This window comes from Cucumis sativus, chromosome 2, assembly GCF_000004075.3.
Source record: "Cucumis sativus cultivar 9930 chromosome 2, Cucumber_9930_V3, whole genome shotgun sequence".
Classification (NCBI taxonomy): Eukaryota; Viridiplantae; Streptophyta; class Magnoliopsida; order Cucurbitales; family Cucurbitaceae; genus Cucumis; species Cucumis sativus.
In genome coordinates, this window is record NC_026656.2 from 3,074,135 (window position 1) to 3,093,933 (window position 19,799).

The following is a 19,799-nucleotide window of genomic DNA, read 5'->3' on the forward strand; positions in this document are numbered from 1 at the left end:
TTAAGAAAATGATAAATTATTAAAATTTCTCAAAATTTATCATAGGTTAGTTTTCAAATAAAGATTTTTTTTAAAATATTCATTAAATTCATTTTTTTCTTGGGATCACGTCTTGGACTTCCAAAGATATGATCCCTCACCTCAATAATTCTAAGAAGTTGGACTCCCAAATTTCTTAGATTTCATCATAAGATTTTATTTAAAGAAAACAGTTATTAGAAAAGATTGATTTAGGATAAACTTTATGAAATCATAGATAAAACTTTTGAAGGTTTTGAAAAGCATAAAAAAAAATTATAACATTAGACAAATTTGCTAAATGATTAAAAAGAATTTTTACTTTAAAACATAAAGAATTTTAAATTGGAAAGATTTTAAAACATTAAAAATTTTAAATACAAAAAGTTACATTTAAGTGCATATAAAAATAATTATTATGATAGTAATGTGAATAAGTAAAAAAAAGGAAATATAATAACAATAAATAAAATAAGGAAAGAAAAAAAATCAATAAAAAAAGAGAAGTCGTGACTCCATAAAAGAAATAAAAATAATTATCATAATAAAAATAAGGGTAATTATAATGGATTGCCATTTGAGGAATAATAAATAAGGATATAACAACATTTAAAAAAAATTGCAAATATAGCAAAACTATCGCTGATAGACTTGTATCACTGATAGACTCGTATGATCTATTGGTGATAGACCAATTTTTACAACATGATCTATCAGTGATAGACACTATCATTGATAAAATTTGACAAATTTTGCTATATTTGTAATTTTTTTAAAATGTTACTATATACCTAATTATTTTGAATTTAATTGCTAAATTTGCAATTATCCCTAAAAATAATAATAATGATAATGATAATTAATAATAATAACAACAATATAATAATGATAATAATAATAATGAAATTTTCTTTATCCTCGTTCTTTTCCTCTATATTTTGGAGAAAAAGAAAATAAAGGTTAAAAGTTGGGATTTAAAGAAAAAATAATGAAATACTGATAAATAAAAAAAAACGAACATTTTTATTATGTGTTTTCTTTCTTCGTATTCTTTTAGAGTGAAGAAAAATGCTAAATGATGTTTTTTAGAATGATGATAAAAGAAAGAAAAAAAATAGTTAATGAATACTAAAATTTTCCTACATATTCTTTTCTTTTTCTCTATCTTTTAAAAAGAGAAGAAAAGAAAAACAAGAATTCGAATCCCAAAGAAATTACTTGTTGTATGAGGTGCAGATCCTTAATATTAAATCTATACCAAATGCAATCTCCAACTAAGTTTATATCAACGTGTGATTTTATTTTAAAACTTATAATCCAAACTCTTTTTTTTTACTGTTCAAAATAAAAGGAAAAAAATTTTGCATAATGATCTATAAAATAAACAAAAAACAATACAGTTTTATTTTTCAATTAGTAGTACTTTTAGAGTCCAAGCGAGACTTACCATTAAAGCAGCCCAAGCGAGACTTATCATACGTCTCCATTCTTTGTCACATTGTTGGAACATATATTGAATATGTATCAATATGGAAATATTTGGCACATGGAGCCATGATCTGATATATAATTTATCTTTTTTATATAAATAGAAAATATCTTATCTTATAATGATAGAAATTTATCTTATCATCGCTTAAGATAAAGTAAAAAAAAAAAAAAGAGTAAAGACATTAAGGTAATGAAAATAATAAGAAAAAATCTACATTTTTTTTAGCAGAGATTCATTCTAAAAATTTTATTTCTACAAATTCGAATTTTTTCTCTAATCAATTTTATTTTTCCTTTTCAAATACTAAAGGTTTCTGTTTATACACTAGATGTGTACCACAAATTCAGAAAAATTAATAACAATAAAATCAAAATTGGATATTACGATAATAAAATAAATTTTTATTTTTCTAAAATAAATTAAATGAGATATTTTGAGATTTTGTGAAAAATAAATTAATAAATCAAATGGATATTAAAAAATTGTTATTTAAAATTGATATTCTTTTTTTCTTAAAATGATATAAGTAAGTAAAAATTGATATTAGAAGATTTTATTTATAATAAACTTATTTCTTTTTTTCTAAAATAATATAAATAAGATAAATGTTACTAAAATATTTTTTAAAAATAAATTGATTTATTGTTATTTTCTAAAATGATAAATTGAGATATTATGTTATTACTAATTTTTTACCTTTTTAAAAATAAATAAATAAGTTTAGTCATTATTACTAATATTATTATTTTTTTAGAAAAATGTGTGTTAGATAAAAATAAGTGACTACAGGATCAGTTGGGTGCACTCGAACAACAGACATAGGAAGCCAGGAAAGTTACGCAAAAGTGTTAATATTTAAAGCAATAGAACTAGGGTATAGTTTGTAAAAAGCTTTTGATCTAATAGACCAAAAGCCCGATGTAGCCTAAATGTCATCCCAAATCTCAGCATTAATTTTTTAGGATAGTTGCAAATTTAGCAATTAAGTATAGAGCAACATTTTAAAAAATTTGTAAATATAGCAAAATTTATCAAAATTTATCAATGATATAAGTCTATCACCGATAGACCATGTTGTAAATATTGGTCTATCACTTATAGACCATACGAAGTCTATCAGCAATGGATAAATAAATTAGTAATAGTTTGCTATATTTGCAATTTTTTTAAAATTTTGTTATATTCTTATTGCTGAAACGGTTATCCATTGCAATTTTCCTAACTTTTTCGGTCCCCTTAAAAATTTTGTTGTTTCTTTCGATCAAGATGATCCACAGTGTCACACCAATGGAGTTGAAGGTGATGGACCATTTTCTATTATTTATATGGGAGCTACACATATCTTTCTAGAGAGCAGCCATATCGGAGAAATTATGGTTCCATTTCAGCACAATATTTAACAACTTTGTCCAAAGACTTTTTGAGAAAGAGCAGTGAATGAAGAGGTGATCCAAATCTTCCGTTTGATTTTTGCAAAGAACACACCAGTTTGGACTGAGATTCCAGGTGGGAAGCCTCTTTGGAGCTTTTCAGCAGTGTTATCACATTTATGAATCAAAGTCCATATGAAGAACTTGTATTGTTTTTGGTATATCAGATTTCCAGAGGGTCTTGAAAATGGCTGGATTGATGTTAGATACTTCAACCGGAACATTCAAGAGAAGAGCCTTTTCAACGGATGCAATGTCAAACCTGCCATTTATGTTAAGTTTACACATAGGAATATCGTGACCCCTGTTTGGATTTGGAGCAGTGAGGGTTGCTTAGCACTGTCCCAAACTTGTAATTTATGGCTTCTAAGGGGGAGGCTAGCTTGGATTTCCCATTTAGAAGAAGCCGAATTCCAAATATTATCTTTGACACTCCCCTGTTGATTCTTTAAGAGGGCATAGAATCTAGGCACAGAGGTTGCAAGGCGAGATTTAATATTCCAGAGTCCATTCTAAAAGGAAACCAATTCACCATTGTTAATTTTCCAAGCTAAGTGAATGAGCATTGCCTTTAATGATGACATTCCAGGGAGCTTTGGAGCTATTAAATTTGCTTTTGATAGGAAAATGTCCATTGAAAGCTTGACTATATACTTTTACACACTTATCATATCCATACAACTAATCCATCCTTTCATCTTTTCCTATCAGAATCTTTAACTTGCTTCTATAGAATAATGTCTCTTTGAGTTCATCACTAAATACCGTTCCAACTTTTTTACCAGATATAAACATTAGAGTCCATTCCAAAACCAACAAAGAAATAAAATACTATAAATCCATGTATCTTTTTTAAAAGTTGCGAACTCTCCATTTTATCAATATAAGATTCTCACCGAAAAAAAAATGGAGGAAAATGATCCTCTCTTTTGTGTACTTTGTATGAGACAAAAACAAGAAATGATTACATGTTTATATATTACTTTGTGGTCATTAAATCAACAATAATAACTTTTTCATAGTTTTTAAATCAAGACTACAATGGGAATTAATTAAAGCACAAAGCATAATTCTTTTATTCCTTAAACAAACACACCAAAAGAAGACATAGTAGAGTTGCACACATGCATAAAATTTAAGGACCCAACGAAACACATTCAAATCCAAATCTATCCTTAAGCATTTCTTATTTTGTTTCATATAGCTTAAGAAATAGGCTTGGATTGATCATCAAATCAAAAAGATAAAAACATGCGAGAAAAATCAAAATTACATAATCAAAACACACACAAACCAAATTGCTTTTTTAATTAGATAGAGATACTATTAGGAATTCCTTTGCCAGTGATTCCTTCATTGCTAGATGGAAGAAGCAAAGTATAAGGAACATTAGCTTGGCCAGTTCTATTCTTGAATTTGATGTTGCGATTCCTTTCCATAATCCTTTCTTCAACTTCATTCACCTCTTGGCCAAAATCATCAAATGCTTCTAATGCATCTCTATCACATGTCCATTCTAAGCTACCTCTTTTCCCAAGATAAACTTCATCAGAAGCATGTCTTGATAAAATTTCAATGAGTGACATTCCAAGAAGGCATTGTAGTTGAGAATTAATGGTTCTCAAGAAGGCTTTTTCAGGGCAAGATTCAAGTTCTTTATACTCTTTACTACCGACTTCGGGCATAAATGTTCGACTTACCGTTGGACGATTGGGAACAAAGCCTCCGTAAGCATATTGTCCAAAGTTAACAGCGGCATGAAGAGCTGAAGCAATCCATATAATGATGGAGCAAGATTCTATTAATTCATTTAAAGTTTGCATCTTTGGCCACCATGCTTCATGTTTCTTGTCAGCATGACCTTTCTCTACAACTTCTTTCCACCAAGATTGGAGTTCAATGTCATTTTGGATTGCGGTGTCATCTCTGTAGTAGATATTGCAATAATCTGCCACCCAATTTTTTATTGTTGACCAAATTTCAAGTCCATCAACAGCATATGGATAATCCTCTATCAATAACTTGAGTCCATGTGGAGAACTTGGGTCCTTAATTGCTACTCCTCTATACAAACATATCAAAACGAATGGCATGTTGTCAGTACATACCCTTTATCATTATGATTGTTATTATAAATCAATTAGGAAGAAAAAAGAAAATATATAAATTACCTCTTTGATTATTATAATTAATCATGGACGAAATAGAATTTGTAGTTTCTTATGTGAACACAAATCTAAACTGATATTTTCGGGAAGAATCATATTAACTTGACGAACATCTGTGAACTATACCTGTTGTCGGATATTACTTCTTCCAAAATCTCACCTCTTTAATTTTTATTTTTTCATTTATGATTTTTTCAATTTACCTTAGCTTCCCGGGTGTGTTTAGATTTATGTTTACTTTACACATTTTTTTTATCCTAAGTTTAATGACAAAAGTTTTAAAGGATTGTCTTGAAAGAAAGAAAAAACCTTCAAACATCAGGGTTCAAATAAAAATTTTCAAAGTTTGTAGAGGAATTTTCTTATGATTCAAAAAAATATAAATTACCTCTTTAGGAGATCTGCGGGTAAGGCTTGTTCAAGGAAATTCCAATCTCTGTATATGTAAGAAGACAACTCCATAGCAAATTTTGATTGAAAATGAGTTGCTTCAAGAAGTCCATCAGCATTAATGAGGGTTTGCCTTGCAAATGCGTTTATGAACATGGTATCTTTATAATGTGGATCCAGTAACTTATGAATTGGATGAAGCACACTTAGCTGCCGATGTGTCGCAATCACAAAAGGCTCGAGTACCGCATGTGTATTCAACCTACAATTTCAATAGATAGAAGCAAATCAATCTTAAACGTAATACAATAATCAAAGTAAGCATAACTCAATTATCATAAATTATATTCTCTAGACTAAAAAGTCAAATATTTAAACCTCCCATACAACATATGAATATGAAATCGATAGATCAAAATGTCATTGTGGTAGAAGATTCACGAGAAATTATACCAATGGGAAATAAGTTGATGGTATCCAGCATCATTAACAGCCACATAAGCCTTGGCTAGTTGCCAAATTGAGCCTTCAACATTACTTTTTTCCACTGGAAAGTATAGTTTGCTAATGGCACCAAGGTGATCTCCTTGAGGATGTGGCAAGCTCAACTCAATAACCAATGGCTTCAAAGTCCCATCATCTTTCAAAAAGAGTAGTGTTCTTGTGGCATAAGTCTTCGTTGATGTTGAGTTTATCTTTCTAAGATATGGCATCAATGCATCATGATGATCCAATATGTATAACTTATTCTCCTTCATTGCCTATTTCATCAATCAAAGCAACCATATCCTATTTGTTATTAATTTCCATTGAAAATTAGGAGAAAATTAAGTCATTTAATTTAAGTATGATTTTTTAGAGAAAAAAAATATTCATTTCATACCCCTAAAACTTTACGGAGCTATATCAATTTAAACCTTCAACTATTTTTTTTCTTTTTAACAGTTCACAAGGGAAGATCAAAGGAGGGGTCCGTATAGATGCACCCATATATATATATATCAGCTAGGTTAGCTCAACTGTAGCACTCTCATCACATCTCAAACTCAAGTGGAGGAGATTTATTGTCCAAAAAAAATATATTAATAATTATAAAAGAGTTGGTGAAGAGGAAAGCAAAAGAGATATGCTTAAGGATAGTCATCCAATTGAGAGCTATGGCAGAGCTATCGTAATTACAAATAAACTAATAATTATTGTTTCAATTTAAATTCTGTACTTTTGTAAACAACTTGAATGAAAAATATCACTTTTAGGAAAAATTTTCAACAAATGCATCATCAATGCCATGTTAAAGTTAATTTGAATATAATTCACCTCTTGAACACTGAGTCCTTCCAAGCCATCCTTTATTTGTTCTTCAGTGATTGTGCTATTTTGATTTCCATAACGTTTAGGATCAAGCTTACTCAATGGTGGAAAATGCTGTCAATAAAAAAAAAATTAAAAAAGCTTACTCAACGATGGTAGATGATGTTTTTGTGTACTTACTGAGTCAATTATCATATCTTTTATTAAAAAAAAACACTTATATATAATAACTAGAAGAAAAAATATTTCAAATGTGACAATAAAGAAAATTTCAAATTTATCAATAATAGAGGTTGATTAACATTGAAAGACTATCACTAAATAGACATCAATCAAAGTCTATTAGGTGTCGTCTATGAGTGTCTATCATAGATGGATTTTTAGGTTTTGGTATATTTTTTAAATATTTTTATTCATTTTACTTTATTTAAAAATAGGACAAAGAAGAAACTAATGCAAAATTTAATGATTAAATAATAGAAGTTAAACACAAAAAATATACTTCAAGACGAGAAATGAGAATAGGGTTAACTCCAGCTATCATTTCTCTTGCAAATTCTGCGTCAGTCCTCCATGCACTTTTGTCATCTGTTCAAATCAAAGGAACAAATTAATTTATAATGTCCTCCATGCTTATTATTATTTTGAACAGTATATACAATAGAAGGTATTAGGAGGTGCACTAGATTGACACATTTTATCACCCTCATCATATCTCAAGTCCGACAAAGAAGAAATAGTAAATATTATAAAAAGAAAAAAAGGAGACTATGAATAAGAATAGTAAACGTAAATTTTTGTAACAAAGAAGGATTTGAAATAATAGTAATACCGCAGTAAATTGCAGGAAAGAAACACCGAATTATTATAATTAGAGTCACGAAGATGAACCAAGTTATCGAACGAATTATCCGTACCTTTGATGACATCAGGAACTGCAAATCTGAGGAATCTGTCACCATCAATTCTTAAAACCTCTTTTAACAATGGTGCTGAGAGGGAATCGGAAAGATGTTTAAAGAGAGTTTGTGGAATAGGAAATCCTCCTTCATAAAGATTATGTACTTCTTTGTAATTGTCAAATTCTCCTGGAGTTATATCAAATACAGTTTGAAGCCCAGGTTTGACGCTTGCAGAAAGTGCTTTCAATGCATACCCAAGAAAATCTCCCATCTTCAAGTGTCCAAAATTTTCATCTCTTGGTACATAAATGTTCAACCCTATCACTGATTGCAATCTCCTCTCTGAATTTGGATCTGCAAAATTCACCCAAAAAAATAATAACAGATGACAGAGTTTAATGAGTTTCGAACATTAAAGGATATAAATAGGCATCGCTACTCGATCCTTGGGTAGAACGAGAGTGCTACCGATCAATGTGTGTAAATCCTAGTTAAAATGTCATGATCATGATGTACCTTTTGATTTTTCTTTTTTGTACACTAAGAAAATAACATTTTTATCCCTGAGGTTTGATTATGGTAGCATATTTTGGTTCGTAATTAATATTCAACTCGACAGTTTAACCCGTGAGATTTAAGTTCAATAGCATTTTTTAGCCGACGGAAGTTAATGTGACACCTTTTTAATTCAAATAATATATTTTTTTCTAAATTAAAGCTACTAATCATTAAGGTTTGGTTTGATAATTGTTTTTTGAAAATAATATGAAATGTATGGTTGTTTCAACCAAATGTATGGTCAATTTACACAAACTATTGTTGAAGTTTTCGAAACAATAGATGGTTTTTTGAAAAACATGACTAGAAAAAGTGATTAATAAAAACAAATAAACATGGTAGTAGACAGTGGATAGCAAAAATCAAATAAGTTTATAAGTGATCAAAGTATATGGTTTCCAAGCTTAATTTAGAAATAATTCAAAAACCAAAATCCAAAGGCCACTATTTGGTACCAATTTCCATTTTTTTTTATTTTTCAATTATAATTTTTCACCTTTTGTTAAGATGGTAGGGATATAATAATGTGTCAAGATCGTTTTGATAGTCCAATGACTGATCGACTCTCGTTTACTTTAGTATTTTTATCTAAAAAATATTGTTAAAACAATTTCTATAAACTATTTTAAAAAGAAATATTAAGGTTAAGGGATCAATTTAGGTGCGTCCAGATCTCTTAACTAGGTTGACACATTTTTAGTGTGGCTTCATCGATCATGCGATTGATCAAAATTAATAAATCCATTTATATAGTTAGATGTGAACAATGTTAGTATTAGTTTCAACCTCTTCTAGTTTTTGGTCTTCCAGTTCTTCCTCTGCGAGGATAAGGATATTGAGATCCTCCAAGAATAGGACGAACAAGTTTATCACCAGCATCAGGATCAGCAATGTCATTGTAAACATCATAGTCGTAAATTCTATCCCATTCTTGACGCTCTCCTTTTCCATCTCCTCTTAGATTCAATAGCTCTTCTTCTCTATACTTTCGAAGTGGTTCCGGTGTCTCACTTGGAAGCCATGACTGCAAAAATGAACACCAATATATATGACATTTTTAAATATTTCTATGTTCTAGTGTTGAATTATAAGGATGAACACCGATATATAGTGTTAAACAAACAAAAAATCAACTAATTAATTACCTTGTTGGCAAAGAAAATTCGATCTTTTCTGTATCTTCTTTGAGGGTAAACCCATGAGTTGCAATCAAAATGAACTCTTCCATAGCCAGGAACATCTTCAAGTGTGAGAGACTTGAGAAAAAATTCACTTGTATGTCCATTTTTTATATAGAAAGCTCCTGGATATCCAAAATCATCTTCCCATTCAAAGTTTACTTGAAATACTGACTCTCCAGCGAACACAGGTGGTAGTGAAGTCAACCACCTCTCCAAGAACGCTCGCCTTCCAATTTTCCCTCGCGGGTCATTCGCTATATACAAACGTGACGTTAATTCATTGATCAATCCAAAAACTTACACTGTTAGGATTACGAAAATATAACATTATATCCATACTCTAGTACAGAACGTTACTAAATAAAACTTCATCAAACACAAACCTCTGGGCCATGGATTTAATGGCTTTCAAAGATATATATAGTACATCAAAACCAACCCATAGTATTCAGGATTGCGATTTATCCATCTTTTGTTGCACTGTTAGAGACCCATAGTATTCAGGATTGCGATTTATCCATCTTTTGTTGCACTGTTAGAGACGAGAATTGAAACTCGTCGCTCTCAACATGCGATGATATGTTAAAATAGTCGCTAATAAATCATCGTTAAATCTTGATATTGTCCGAGTTCGTACTTTAATGGCTTAATATGAGAGATTATTTTAAATGAAAAACATTTGAAAATATTTACAAATATAACAAAATATTATTATCTATTTATGATAGACTGTCGTATAGACATCAATAGTAGTCTATCCTCAGGTTTATCATAGATTAATTGTGATATTTTTGTTATATTTTATAAATATTTTTAGTTTAATTAACCATTCACGAGAATTATAATAATAGTGAAGTAAATTATTGAAAAGAAAACTTACAATCGCGATCGACCTCAGTTGCACTCACGAGGTTAATGACAATTCCACTGCCCAACAGTTCAGCGATATTATCAAGAATAGTAGAATGAAACTCAGTGAAGTCTAACACATTGCTTCTCATTAGAACCACCTTCCCTTTGATCTTCTTCTTCCCGAGCCGACGAATATCGCTAGCACGGTCGAGAAAGTTCCCTCCAGCATTTATGACAGACCCAGCAATGTCCCTGGTCGTTCTACGGGCATCGCCGGCAGTTTTAAGAGCATCTCCTAGAATCTTACCAATCATATTTTCTTCTCTCTTTTCTTTTTCTTACTTAACTGAAGAATGGGATGGTTTGGAGATGTGAATTTCCTCAAGTATTTATAGCCAAAAATATTCAACAAAAAAACAAATGCTGTGTGTGAAAATTATTTGAAAAGATATTCCTGTGTGAAACGAAACGAAAATAACTATAATTCTTGTGGGCTCTCTATTTTGTAGTTGGCAACCACCTCTGCGTGATTCACTTTCGTTAATATTATATACAAGTGCTGTAGGAAAATTTCTTTATTAGCTCTTTTTTTACTAGAGATATCGTGGCTGGAATCCGTTGGTATATCGAAACATCTCAATTAGGTTGACACCTTCCTAGTACCTTTGTCATATACGCATTCTATTGTTTGTTCGTGTTAGAATTGTTTCATTTGTGAAATGATCCTTTTTCTCTTCCTTCTTTTTTTTTTCAGTCGAGCTTTGTTGATAATGAGTAAGTTCAAGCTAGAGAAAAGTCTTCCAGTCCTTTTATGTCAATTTTTTTTTCTTTTCTATCTCTTTTTTCATTGAGGGGATATTGAAAATAATTTATTTGAATATACCATTTAGTATTTTATGCTTGGTGTTTGAAAATAATTTTTTTGTCCTTTTATGTCAATTTTTTTTTCTTTTCTATCTCTTTTTTCATTGAGGGGATATTGAAATTTGAATATACCATTTAGTATTTTATGCTTGGTGTTTGAAAATAATTTTTTTTGTCCTTTTATGTCAATTTTTTTTCTTTTCTATCTCTTTTTTCATTGAGGGGATATTGAAAATAATTTATTTGAATATACCATTTAGTATTTTATGCTTGGTGTTTGAAATTTAAGCTTATAAATGCTACTTTAAACTTCATCCATAAATTTCTTTGTTTTGTTATTTATTTTTTATTCTGTTTTAAAAAAGCAACTCGAGGTCGGATAACTAAAAGAGTAGTTTTTAAATTTTTTTAAAAAAATCATAATCAAATAGAACCTTGGAGTAAATTTTGAGAGGAAATGTTAGTTAGGGATAAAAATATTTAGGTTGGGGAATGGGAGTAGATAAGTTGTTAAAGTGTTTGATATAACTATAACTAATTTATATAATTGAACTTAAGTTAAACATTTTGAGTTAAGAAAATTTTAAAAGAAATAGGGTAATTATAACGAATAATAATTTTAGAGATAATAATAAAATGTATAGCAACATTTTAAAAAAAATTACAAATATAGTAAAGTCTATCGATGATAGACTATTATTGTGTTAATATACTTGTATGGTTTATCAATGATAGATCACAAACGATATAGTCTACCACTAATAAACTTTGAGGATCTGTTAGTGATAGAAATATATCGATAATAGATTCATTATTTGTTATGCTTATAATTCTTTTAAAATATTTGAATAACTATATTTAATTTGCAATTATTGCCTCATACAAATATTATAAAGAAAGAGCTAGCTGATAAAAAAGAGTTACAATTTTTTCTGTTCTCCAACTAACTTACATAGTAGACAATATCTATTTTAATTTTTGAAGAGAACATCCAAAACTTTTGAGATGCACTCCGAGCATCGTATATAATGACCGGGCAATCTTGAGTTCTTGTAAACTACACGAATTCATAGAAACATATGTTAGAGAGAAGAGAAAAAATAAAGGGAAAAAACTGTATTTTATGAGAGAGAATTAGATATATATTCGAGAGATAAGATATTTATTTACAATGTTATATGTAATTTATGCCATCAAAATCGACTTGGAACCTTTGAAAACATGTTTGAGAGTAATTTTTAAAATGGTTAAACTAATTTTAATCATTCTAGAATCACACCAAACCACGTCTAAAAAAGTTGAAAAAGACAAAAATAAATCGTTAATTTTCATAAATATAACAAAACACTAAAATATTTATCATCCGTATAACAAAATAAAAAAATCCATAAAACCAGTCATATTTTTTTAAATATTCTAGGTTTGTTCATCCTTTTTATCTTTTTGTTCTCTTCCTTTGCAATTTTTCTTTTATTTTTTTTTTCGACTCATGATCTTTGTTTTTAACCAACGATAAATTTGTATTTTTTTTCAAAATGTTATTTGGTTCAAGATTGTGTACCAAATGTAAAAGAAAAATATCTTTGGACACGATCGTGAACAAAAATCGTTGAGATATGGATACATGATCGTTTGTGTAGCAAAATCTAAACGATCTTATACCAAATATAAAATATTTATATTTGATACACGATCTTAAAAAAAAATCATTTGGGATATTTATTTGGTACACGATGAAAAAAATCCTTGGGATATTGGTATAAGATCATTTAGATTTGGGTATACGATTGTGTACCAAATCTAACAACCAAGATCCAAGAGTATCAAATCTAAAAAACCAAGATCGTTATATTTGGTACGCGATCGTGTATCATTTTCTACACGATGACGTATCATGATTGTTTAGAAGAAAAATTACGTGTGCGAGTAGCTAATTAATCGTGTGTTTACTAGAGCATTGTTGGTATTATTCTATTGTGGACTTATGAGCTTTTTTTCGTTTTCGAAATTGTTCTATGCAAATATTTTACTGGTATGTTATATTTTTTAAAAAAACCGCTAAAATAAATATATTATCAAACAACTGATTTTTAGAAAAATAAATCTCTTTCTTCTTTTAGTATTTTTGTTAAAATAAAAAATAGCAACTCTAATTGAATGAGTTAATTAGTACCAAACAACTTATTTTTATAAAACGAAAAATAAAAACCAAAAAAATAAAATAATAATAATAATAAAATGATATAGCAATTATTTTATTTTATTTGCTGAATCTCTTTGATAGAAATGGATCCATTTTAACTTTTTTAGTCACAATATTTCTACTAAAGTTCTTAATCGAAATATTATCATACAACTTTTGGTATCTCTACAAAAAGAATAAAATATACAAAATAAAAAAGATTCAATCCACAATGAATATTCTTATCCTTATATATTAAGAAATGATTGTAATTTCAACTTACAAACTTTTCTACTTCTTCAATGAAATCGGTTATGGTATAAACTTAGAAATTCCATGTTAGTCTTTTCCTTTACATTCAATTATTTTATTTCTTTTTTAAACTATACACGTGAGTTACTAAAGAGTGAATCTATCAAATAACCACCCTCGTTGTAATTGTTAGCTCGTTATGTATAAAAATATTTTTCTAGCATACACATAACCTTTCAAATATGAGTTTGATATTACATTAAACTAACTTAACAAATCTTTCTCTTTCTTTTATTTTGTTGTTGTTAAGAGTGTTAAGTTGAGTTACGAAGTTTAAAGTTCATATGTATGATGGTCCCTTTTGATACCCATTTAGTTATTTATTTTGGATTTGATAGATTATAATTACTAATTTTATCACATTTGCATGAGTTAGATTTTGAGAACATGCCTATAAAGAACAGATTGCAGGACCCAACTTTAGATAAAAAGAATGCTTATAAATTTAGAGTTCTCCAAGTTTGAAAACCAAAAACTCAAAAACAAAACTATTTTAATTTTGTGTTTTTGTTTTTAGAAATTGAGTTTATACACACTAGTTCCATCTCTAATTTCTTCTACCAATAGTTTTTTTAAAAAATTGAGCTAAAATTTGAAAAATAAAAAAAATATCTTTCACTATGAATTTAACCAAAGGAACAAATCATTCTAAGAAATTTAAAAAAAAAAATCAAATCAAAATGGATAGCTTGAGTGGACCCATACCATGTGACATTATTAATGCAATTTACTATTCTTTAATTGGTTGAAATAAAAATGTGCCATATAATATGCTCTTTTAATTTGTATATATAATGTTTCTTGCTAATGTAGCCATGTCCCTTTCAATGTATTTATCAAGTATTAAGTTTATCTCTAGCTTTTCCTTGTGTATATCTCTGGTGATAATGCATCTTTTTTGGTGTTGGGATGGATGGAGGATGGAGGATGGAGGATGGATATACCTATTTGAAATATCTCCATATCCATACCTCTACCTCTAGTGTCCTTTTCAAAAATAAAAATAAACGAAAGCTAAAATTACCTGAATCAAGAATGCTAAGAGGTGTCTACTTAGAGATGTTCGATACACTTATTGACCGAAAGTATCATTTTTTAGAAAAATTATATGAATAATAAACATTTTTAAGTTACAATCGTATATTCTTTTTTAAAAAAAACAAGTGCGTCTTAATCTTGAAATTTGATTGGGAGCATTTTTAGAAAACTTTAATAAAAATGGATAATCAATTTTTAAGAATGTGCTCATTAAACAAAATATTTAAAGTTTAATAGTAGGCCATTTAAAGTCAAATTACAAAATAAAAGGCATATATACAACATTTTAAATTATTGTTTATAGTTTAAACTAACCAAAAGGAAAAAGTTAATGCAAATTTTTCGATAAACAACTTAAAATATTAACGAGGGATAGATTCTAAAAAAAATTAAATTATAAAATTCTATTATATATTTTTTTTTTTGTAAATATTTTGTTTTATTTTACTATATCTAAAAACATATCTCAATTTAAATAGTATATTTATAAGGAATTTTTAAAAATAGTAGATTTTACAAAATATTTACAACCTATAGCAAATTCTATCACCGATAGTTATTGATATTAGGGGTGTACAAATATGGGTTGAACCCGAATAACCCAAACTACCCAACCCATATTATAAGGGTTGGGTTGTGTTAGGTTAAAATATGGATTGAGTTGGATTAAAAAAATTTGATTTTTTCAGGTTGGGTTGGGTCTCGGGTTGGAGGGTTGAAAAATTCGGTTCAACCCAACCCAACCCGAGTTAATATATATATATATATATATTATTTTAATAAAAAACAAATTAAAGGTATATAAATCTTGAATTTATTGTATGAAAGTTTGAATTATGTATGTTTGAAATTTAAATGTAACAATTTCAAACTTTTATAACCATTAGAAACTAGAAAACGAAAATTTTTTTAAAAAAATTATATATACAACCCAATAACCCAACCCAACACGGGTTGGGTTGGATTAGAAACTAAATTCGGATTATTCAGGTTGCCAACCCAAATAACCCAAAAATCTAGGTTGGGTTGAGTTGAAATAATATGGGTTGGGTTGAGAATGTATTCCAACTCAACCCAACCGGAATTCACTTATAATTGATATGGTACAGCGATAGAAGACTATTAGTAATAGAATTCAAAATTTTGTTATACCTCGTAAATATTTTAATTTGTTTTATTATTTTAAAAAATGTCCGAGTTTAACGCTAAAACATTTTTTGTGTTTAATATACTTAACTTACCCATTTAATAGACAATGCCATAGTAAGTATGATAGTGTGAAGGCATATAATTTTCGTACCCAAATTTTGCATTCAATTTTGTCATGATACTATTCCATGTATTTATTATTATTGTTTTTATTTAATCACATAGTTTTCACACCCCGTGGAATTAGAAATTCAAATCTTTCACAAATTTTAGCTATTTATTATCGTAGTGACTAAAATGGTTGTACATTATTGAATGTTTTAACTTACAAATTGTTTAAGCCTCAACCTTTATATATCAGTCTTGAGTATCTTTGTATTTCTATGGCTACCGTAGATCACAAGAAAGATTCTTTATTTAATATTGTATTTAGGAAAGTCTAAATAAATATGGTGAATATGTGAGGACAAGGAGCCTAAATATTACTATTTTTCAAAAAAAAATATTTTAAATATAAAAATTGTAATCTATTTACGATAATTCGTGATAAACCACTAGATTATGATTTGTGTCTAAAAACAGACACGTCTATCGTAGACTAACATTTTATTATACTTTTATAAATATTTTGGTTCATTTTATTAGAAAACAATCCTAGTTTTTTTGAGTTAAAAGTACATTTTAATTAGTTTTTATTCATCTAAAAACGAATAAGTGTCCCATTTTAGTTCATTCACTTCTAATAGTCATTGTTAGTGTGTATCGGTGTTGGGCTATATTTGTTTTGGTTCTACATGATGTTTGTGAGCATATTCTACATCTTGTTCTCTATGATATTTCGTGAAATGTACACACCTTATGCTATTTCTATTTGCATCATGTAGTTCTAATTAAGTGTGCAGCATTTATTTTTCTAGATTCTTTCATTCCCCATCTGTTGGTTGAATTTGGTTCATATTTCCTACCTTCCTAACATTATGAGTAGAAGCGTATTATGAGTAGGTGCTACACGCTTGTGGCTTTTTTCTCACGTTTTATGTGTTTGTTATTGTTTTCTAATTTCATAATGTAAATGAATCAATCTAGTTGAAATATCTGAGTGTGTTTATAACCTACCTAACTCTCGTACTTATTTTTAGAAGAAGGAAAAAGTGACGGTTTGTCAATCAATATTAGTGTGTGTTGGTGAAGTTGCATTATTTACCTTTATGTGTCTAATAGTCAAGAGGTACCCTCTATACTATTGCGCAATGAATTGTTTGTGAGAGATTTTAATCATACTCAAGGGAGCGTAAGTTTCTTCTCAAATGAAGAGTATATTTTTGTTAGATACAATAAGAGATTAAGATTACAATTTTAAAAAAAATCTCAAAGTTAGGACAACACCAAGTTATTATTCACTAAATTTAAGATTCATCCACAATGTGAAAGAAGAAACTCAAAAGTGGAGCGATTAAAATTGTATTTCATAGCTCACCAGGAATTAACATAACCAACCATCATTCTAGAGAGGTAAGGTTTGATCGATTCTTTTTATCTCTATAATTATTATATTAAAAGAAAATGATCGTAGACGAAAGTATTTTCATTGAAATCTATCTGATATATTACTTCCATATCTAAAAGCATTTAAAGAGAACTATTGAAAAAAAAAAAAGTGTGTATGGAGAGTTCATACATATTTTATGGTTGTTCTAACAAGAAACATGATTTTCATATTTGGTTTCGGGCTTTAACTCAAGGACATCCCCATTATAATAAATTTGAGGCAGACAAAGGACATGTTGAAAGATACAACACCTTTTGTTTTATTTATTTATTGCTTTTATTTTAATTTAATAGTACTTTAATATTATCCATTTAAATTATTTCAACTTTATTTTTAGTATTTATTTTTAAATTTAAACTTTTTGTCCGATATTTTCAAATATAGCAAAATAAATTAAAATATTTATAAACATTGTAACACAACCATGTCGGAAGAGACTCATATAATAGTAACCATATATTGTTGATAAACAATGATATTTTGTTTTATTTATAATTTTTTTTCGTAGTTTTTTCGTTTAAAACAATTTCTTTTAAATTATAATTTTTTTAAATATAAGAAATAAACTAAAATACTTTTTAAAATATGGTAAAATTTTAGAATCTATCGATAATAGACATTATCGGTGGCCGTTAGTATTTATCATTTATAAAATTTTAAAATTGTGTTATATTTTGTAAATGTTTTGAATCGTTTTTAAATACATTTTTAGCAGAGAAAAACAATAAATGTGTTGCCTACAAAATTAAATTATGTTTTTATTAGTATATTCTCAATTATTCATTGTGTCACCTAATTGTACGAGTCTGCATAATTTTTACCATCTAGAAATTTGTTTAACCTTTTTAGCTCAACTATCATTTAATATGGTTTTAATATTTTAATAAGTTTAAGGGGAAAATTATGAATAGTGTCCTTCCCTATATATGAACTATTAAATTCAACCAATCAAACCTAACCAACCCAAAATTAATTGGTTTTATGTAATCATGTATATTAGAAAATTTAGACTTGGCAAAGTAATTGTTGGAACAAATGTTTTGGAGAAATGTATTTCGTAGACTTGAATTTGTGTTCATGTTGTATTTATGTTGATTTGATGTGATGGAGCTTGACGATCTCTAATATTTGATTCTTTAATTCTCTCTCGATTCAATGTGTACGCTTGATGTATTGAAAGAGGGACACATGATCTTTTTGAAGTTGGAGTCTTGAAAAAATGAATGATCTTTAAAGAAACTTCAATATCTTTATGGATGGTCAGCATCAGAACTTAGGAAGTCTTCTAGTTGTTGGCAGAATTTTTTCTACGTTCTCTAGAGTAAAATTTTTTAAACCTCCACAAGTGAAAGAACTTCTCTATTTATAAAGTTCATAAAGTTCTCTCGTGGGCATTATAGACTTAGCCTTTTTTGATTTAGGATCAAGCTCCCTAAGTCCAACCATTGAACCTTAATTTGACTAAAATAGTTAATTCAACGGAAAACACGTCGCATCATGAGAATTAGTCAATTTATGTCTTTAGTTTCAATTTTTGGCACATGTCAACTTTTAATTAGTCTCTACAGATTCCATTATTTATATTTTTTTATCAATAGTTTGGTAAATGATGTGACAAGTTCTCATTGGTCTAAATTTTTTATTCAACAACAATATTAATATATATCTACTAATTAATTTAATATAATTAAAAATTTATAATTAATTGGAATAGTTGCAAATTTAGCCATTAAATTCAAATTAATTAAGTATATAGCACAATTTTAAAAAAATTTGCAAATATAGCAAAATTTGTCAAATTCTATCAATGATATAAGTCTATCACTAATAGACCATGTTACAAATATTGGTCTATCACTGATATACCATATGAAGTCTATCAGCGATACATGTCTATCGATGATAGTTTTGCTATATTTGCAATTTTTTTAAAATGTTGCTATATTTTTAATTATTATTGCTAAAATAGTCATTCATTACAATTTTCCTAATTAATTAAGTTTCACAATTTAAATTAATTCTAGAATTTCACATTAAAAATATTTAAAATTTAATTACTCGGCATAAATTACAACTTCAAAAAGTATTGTAATAATAATTTGTGAAAAAAATGACTTTGAATTTTAAAAAACGAATGTCTTAGATACTCTCAGTTGTTCCTATCAGGTTTCTGAGTTTTGAAATATAGTTTAAAGTCCAATTTATAATGATAACTAAGACTTTATTTATGGAAAATTACTTTAAATTGTTAATCTTTTGAAAAATTTCAATAAATCAAAATAGATGTGTTATATTTTGTAAATGTTTTCCATCGTTTTTAAATACATTTTTAGCGGAGAAAAACAATAAATGTGTTGCCTACAAAATTAAATTATGTTTTTATTAGTATATTCTCAATTATTC

The 19,799-nt window shown here is 28.1% G+C and overlaps 1 protein-coding gene across 1 annotated transcript; it reads right to left on the minus strand.

Moving 5' to 3' along the window:
* Positions 1 to 3,988: 3,988 nt before the first annotated feature.
* On the minus strand, positions 3,989 to 10,681 carry LOC101206327 (linoleate 9S-lipoxygenase 6). The gene is made up of 9 exons (XM_004150934.3): positions 10,331 to 10,681; positions 9,415 to 9,704; positions 9,056 to 9,293; positions 7,727 to 8,065; positions 7,312 to 7,397; positions 6,816 to 6,923; positions 5,952 to 6,259; positions 5,497 to 5,760; positions 3,989 to 5,004 (listed from the first exon to the last, which is right to left on the minus strand). Exons 1-9 carry the CDS (start codon positions 10,614 to 10,616, stop codon positions 4,251 to 4,253), a joined length of 2,673 nt encoding a protein of 890 aa, XP_004150982.1. The 5' UTR covers positions 10,617 to 10,681; the 3' UTR covers positions 3,989 to 4,250.
* Between the last annotated feature and the right edge of the window lie 9,118 nt (positions 10,682 to 19,799).

Bases quoted from the DNA above. Each gene is read 5' to 3' on its own strand.
- LOC101206327 (XM_004150934.3), bottom strand. From the start codon at position 10,616: ATGATTGGTAAGATTCTAGGAGATGCTCTTAAAACTGCCGGCGATGCC. The intron at 9,294-9,414 runs GTAATTAATTAG...TCATTTTTGCAG, and splicing joins GAATTTTCTTTGCCAACAAG to TCATGGCTTCCAAGTGAGAC. The intron at 7,398-7,726 runs GTACGGATAATT...TGATTTGAACAG, and splicing joins AGTTCCTGATGTCATCAAAG to ATGACAAAAGTGCATGGAGG.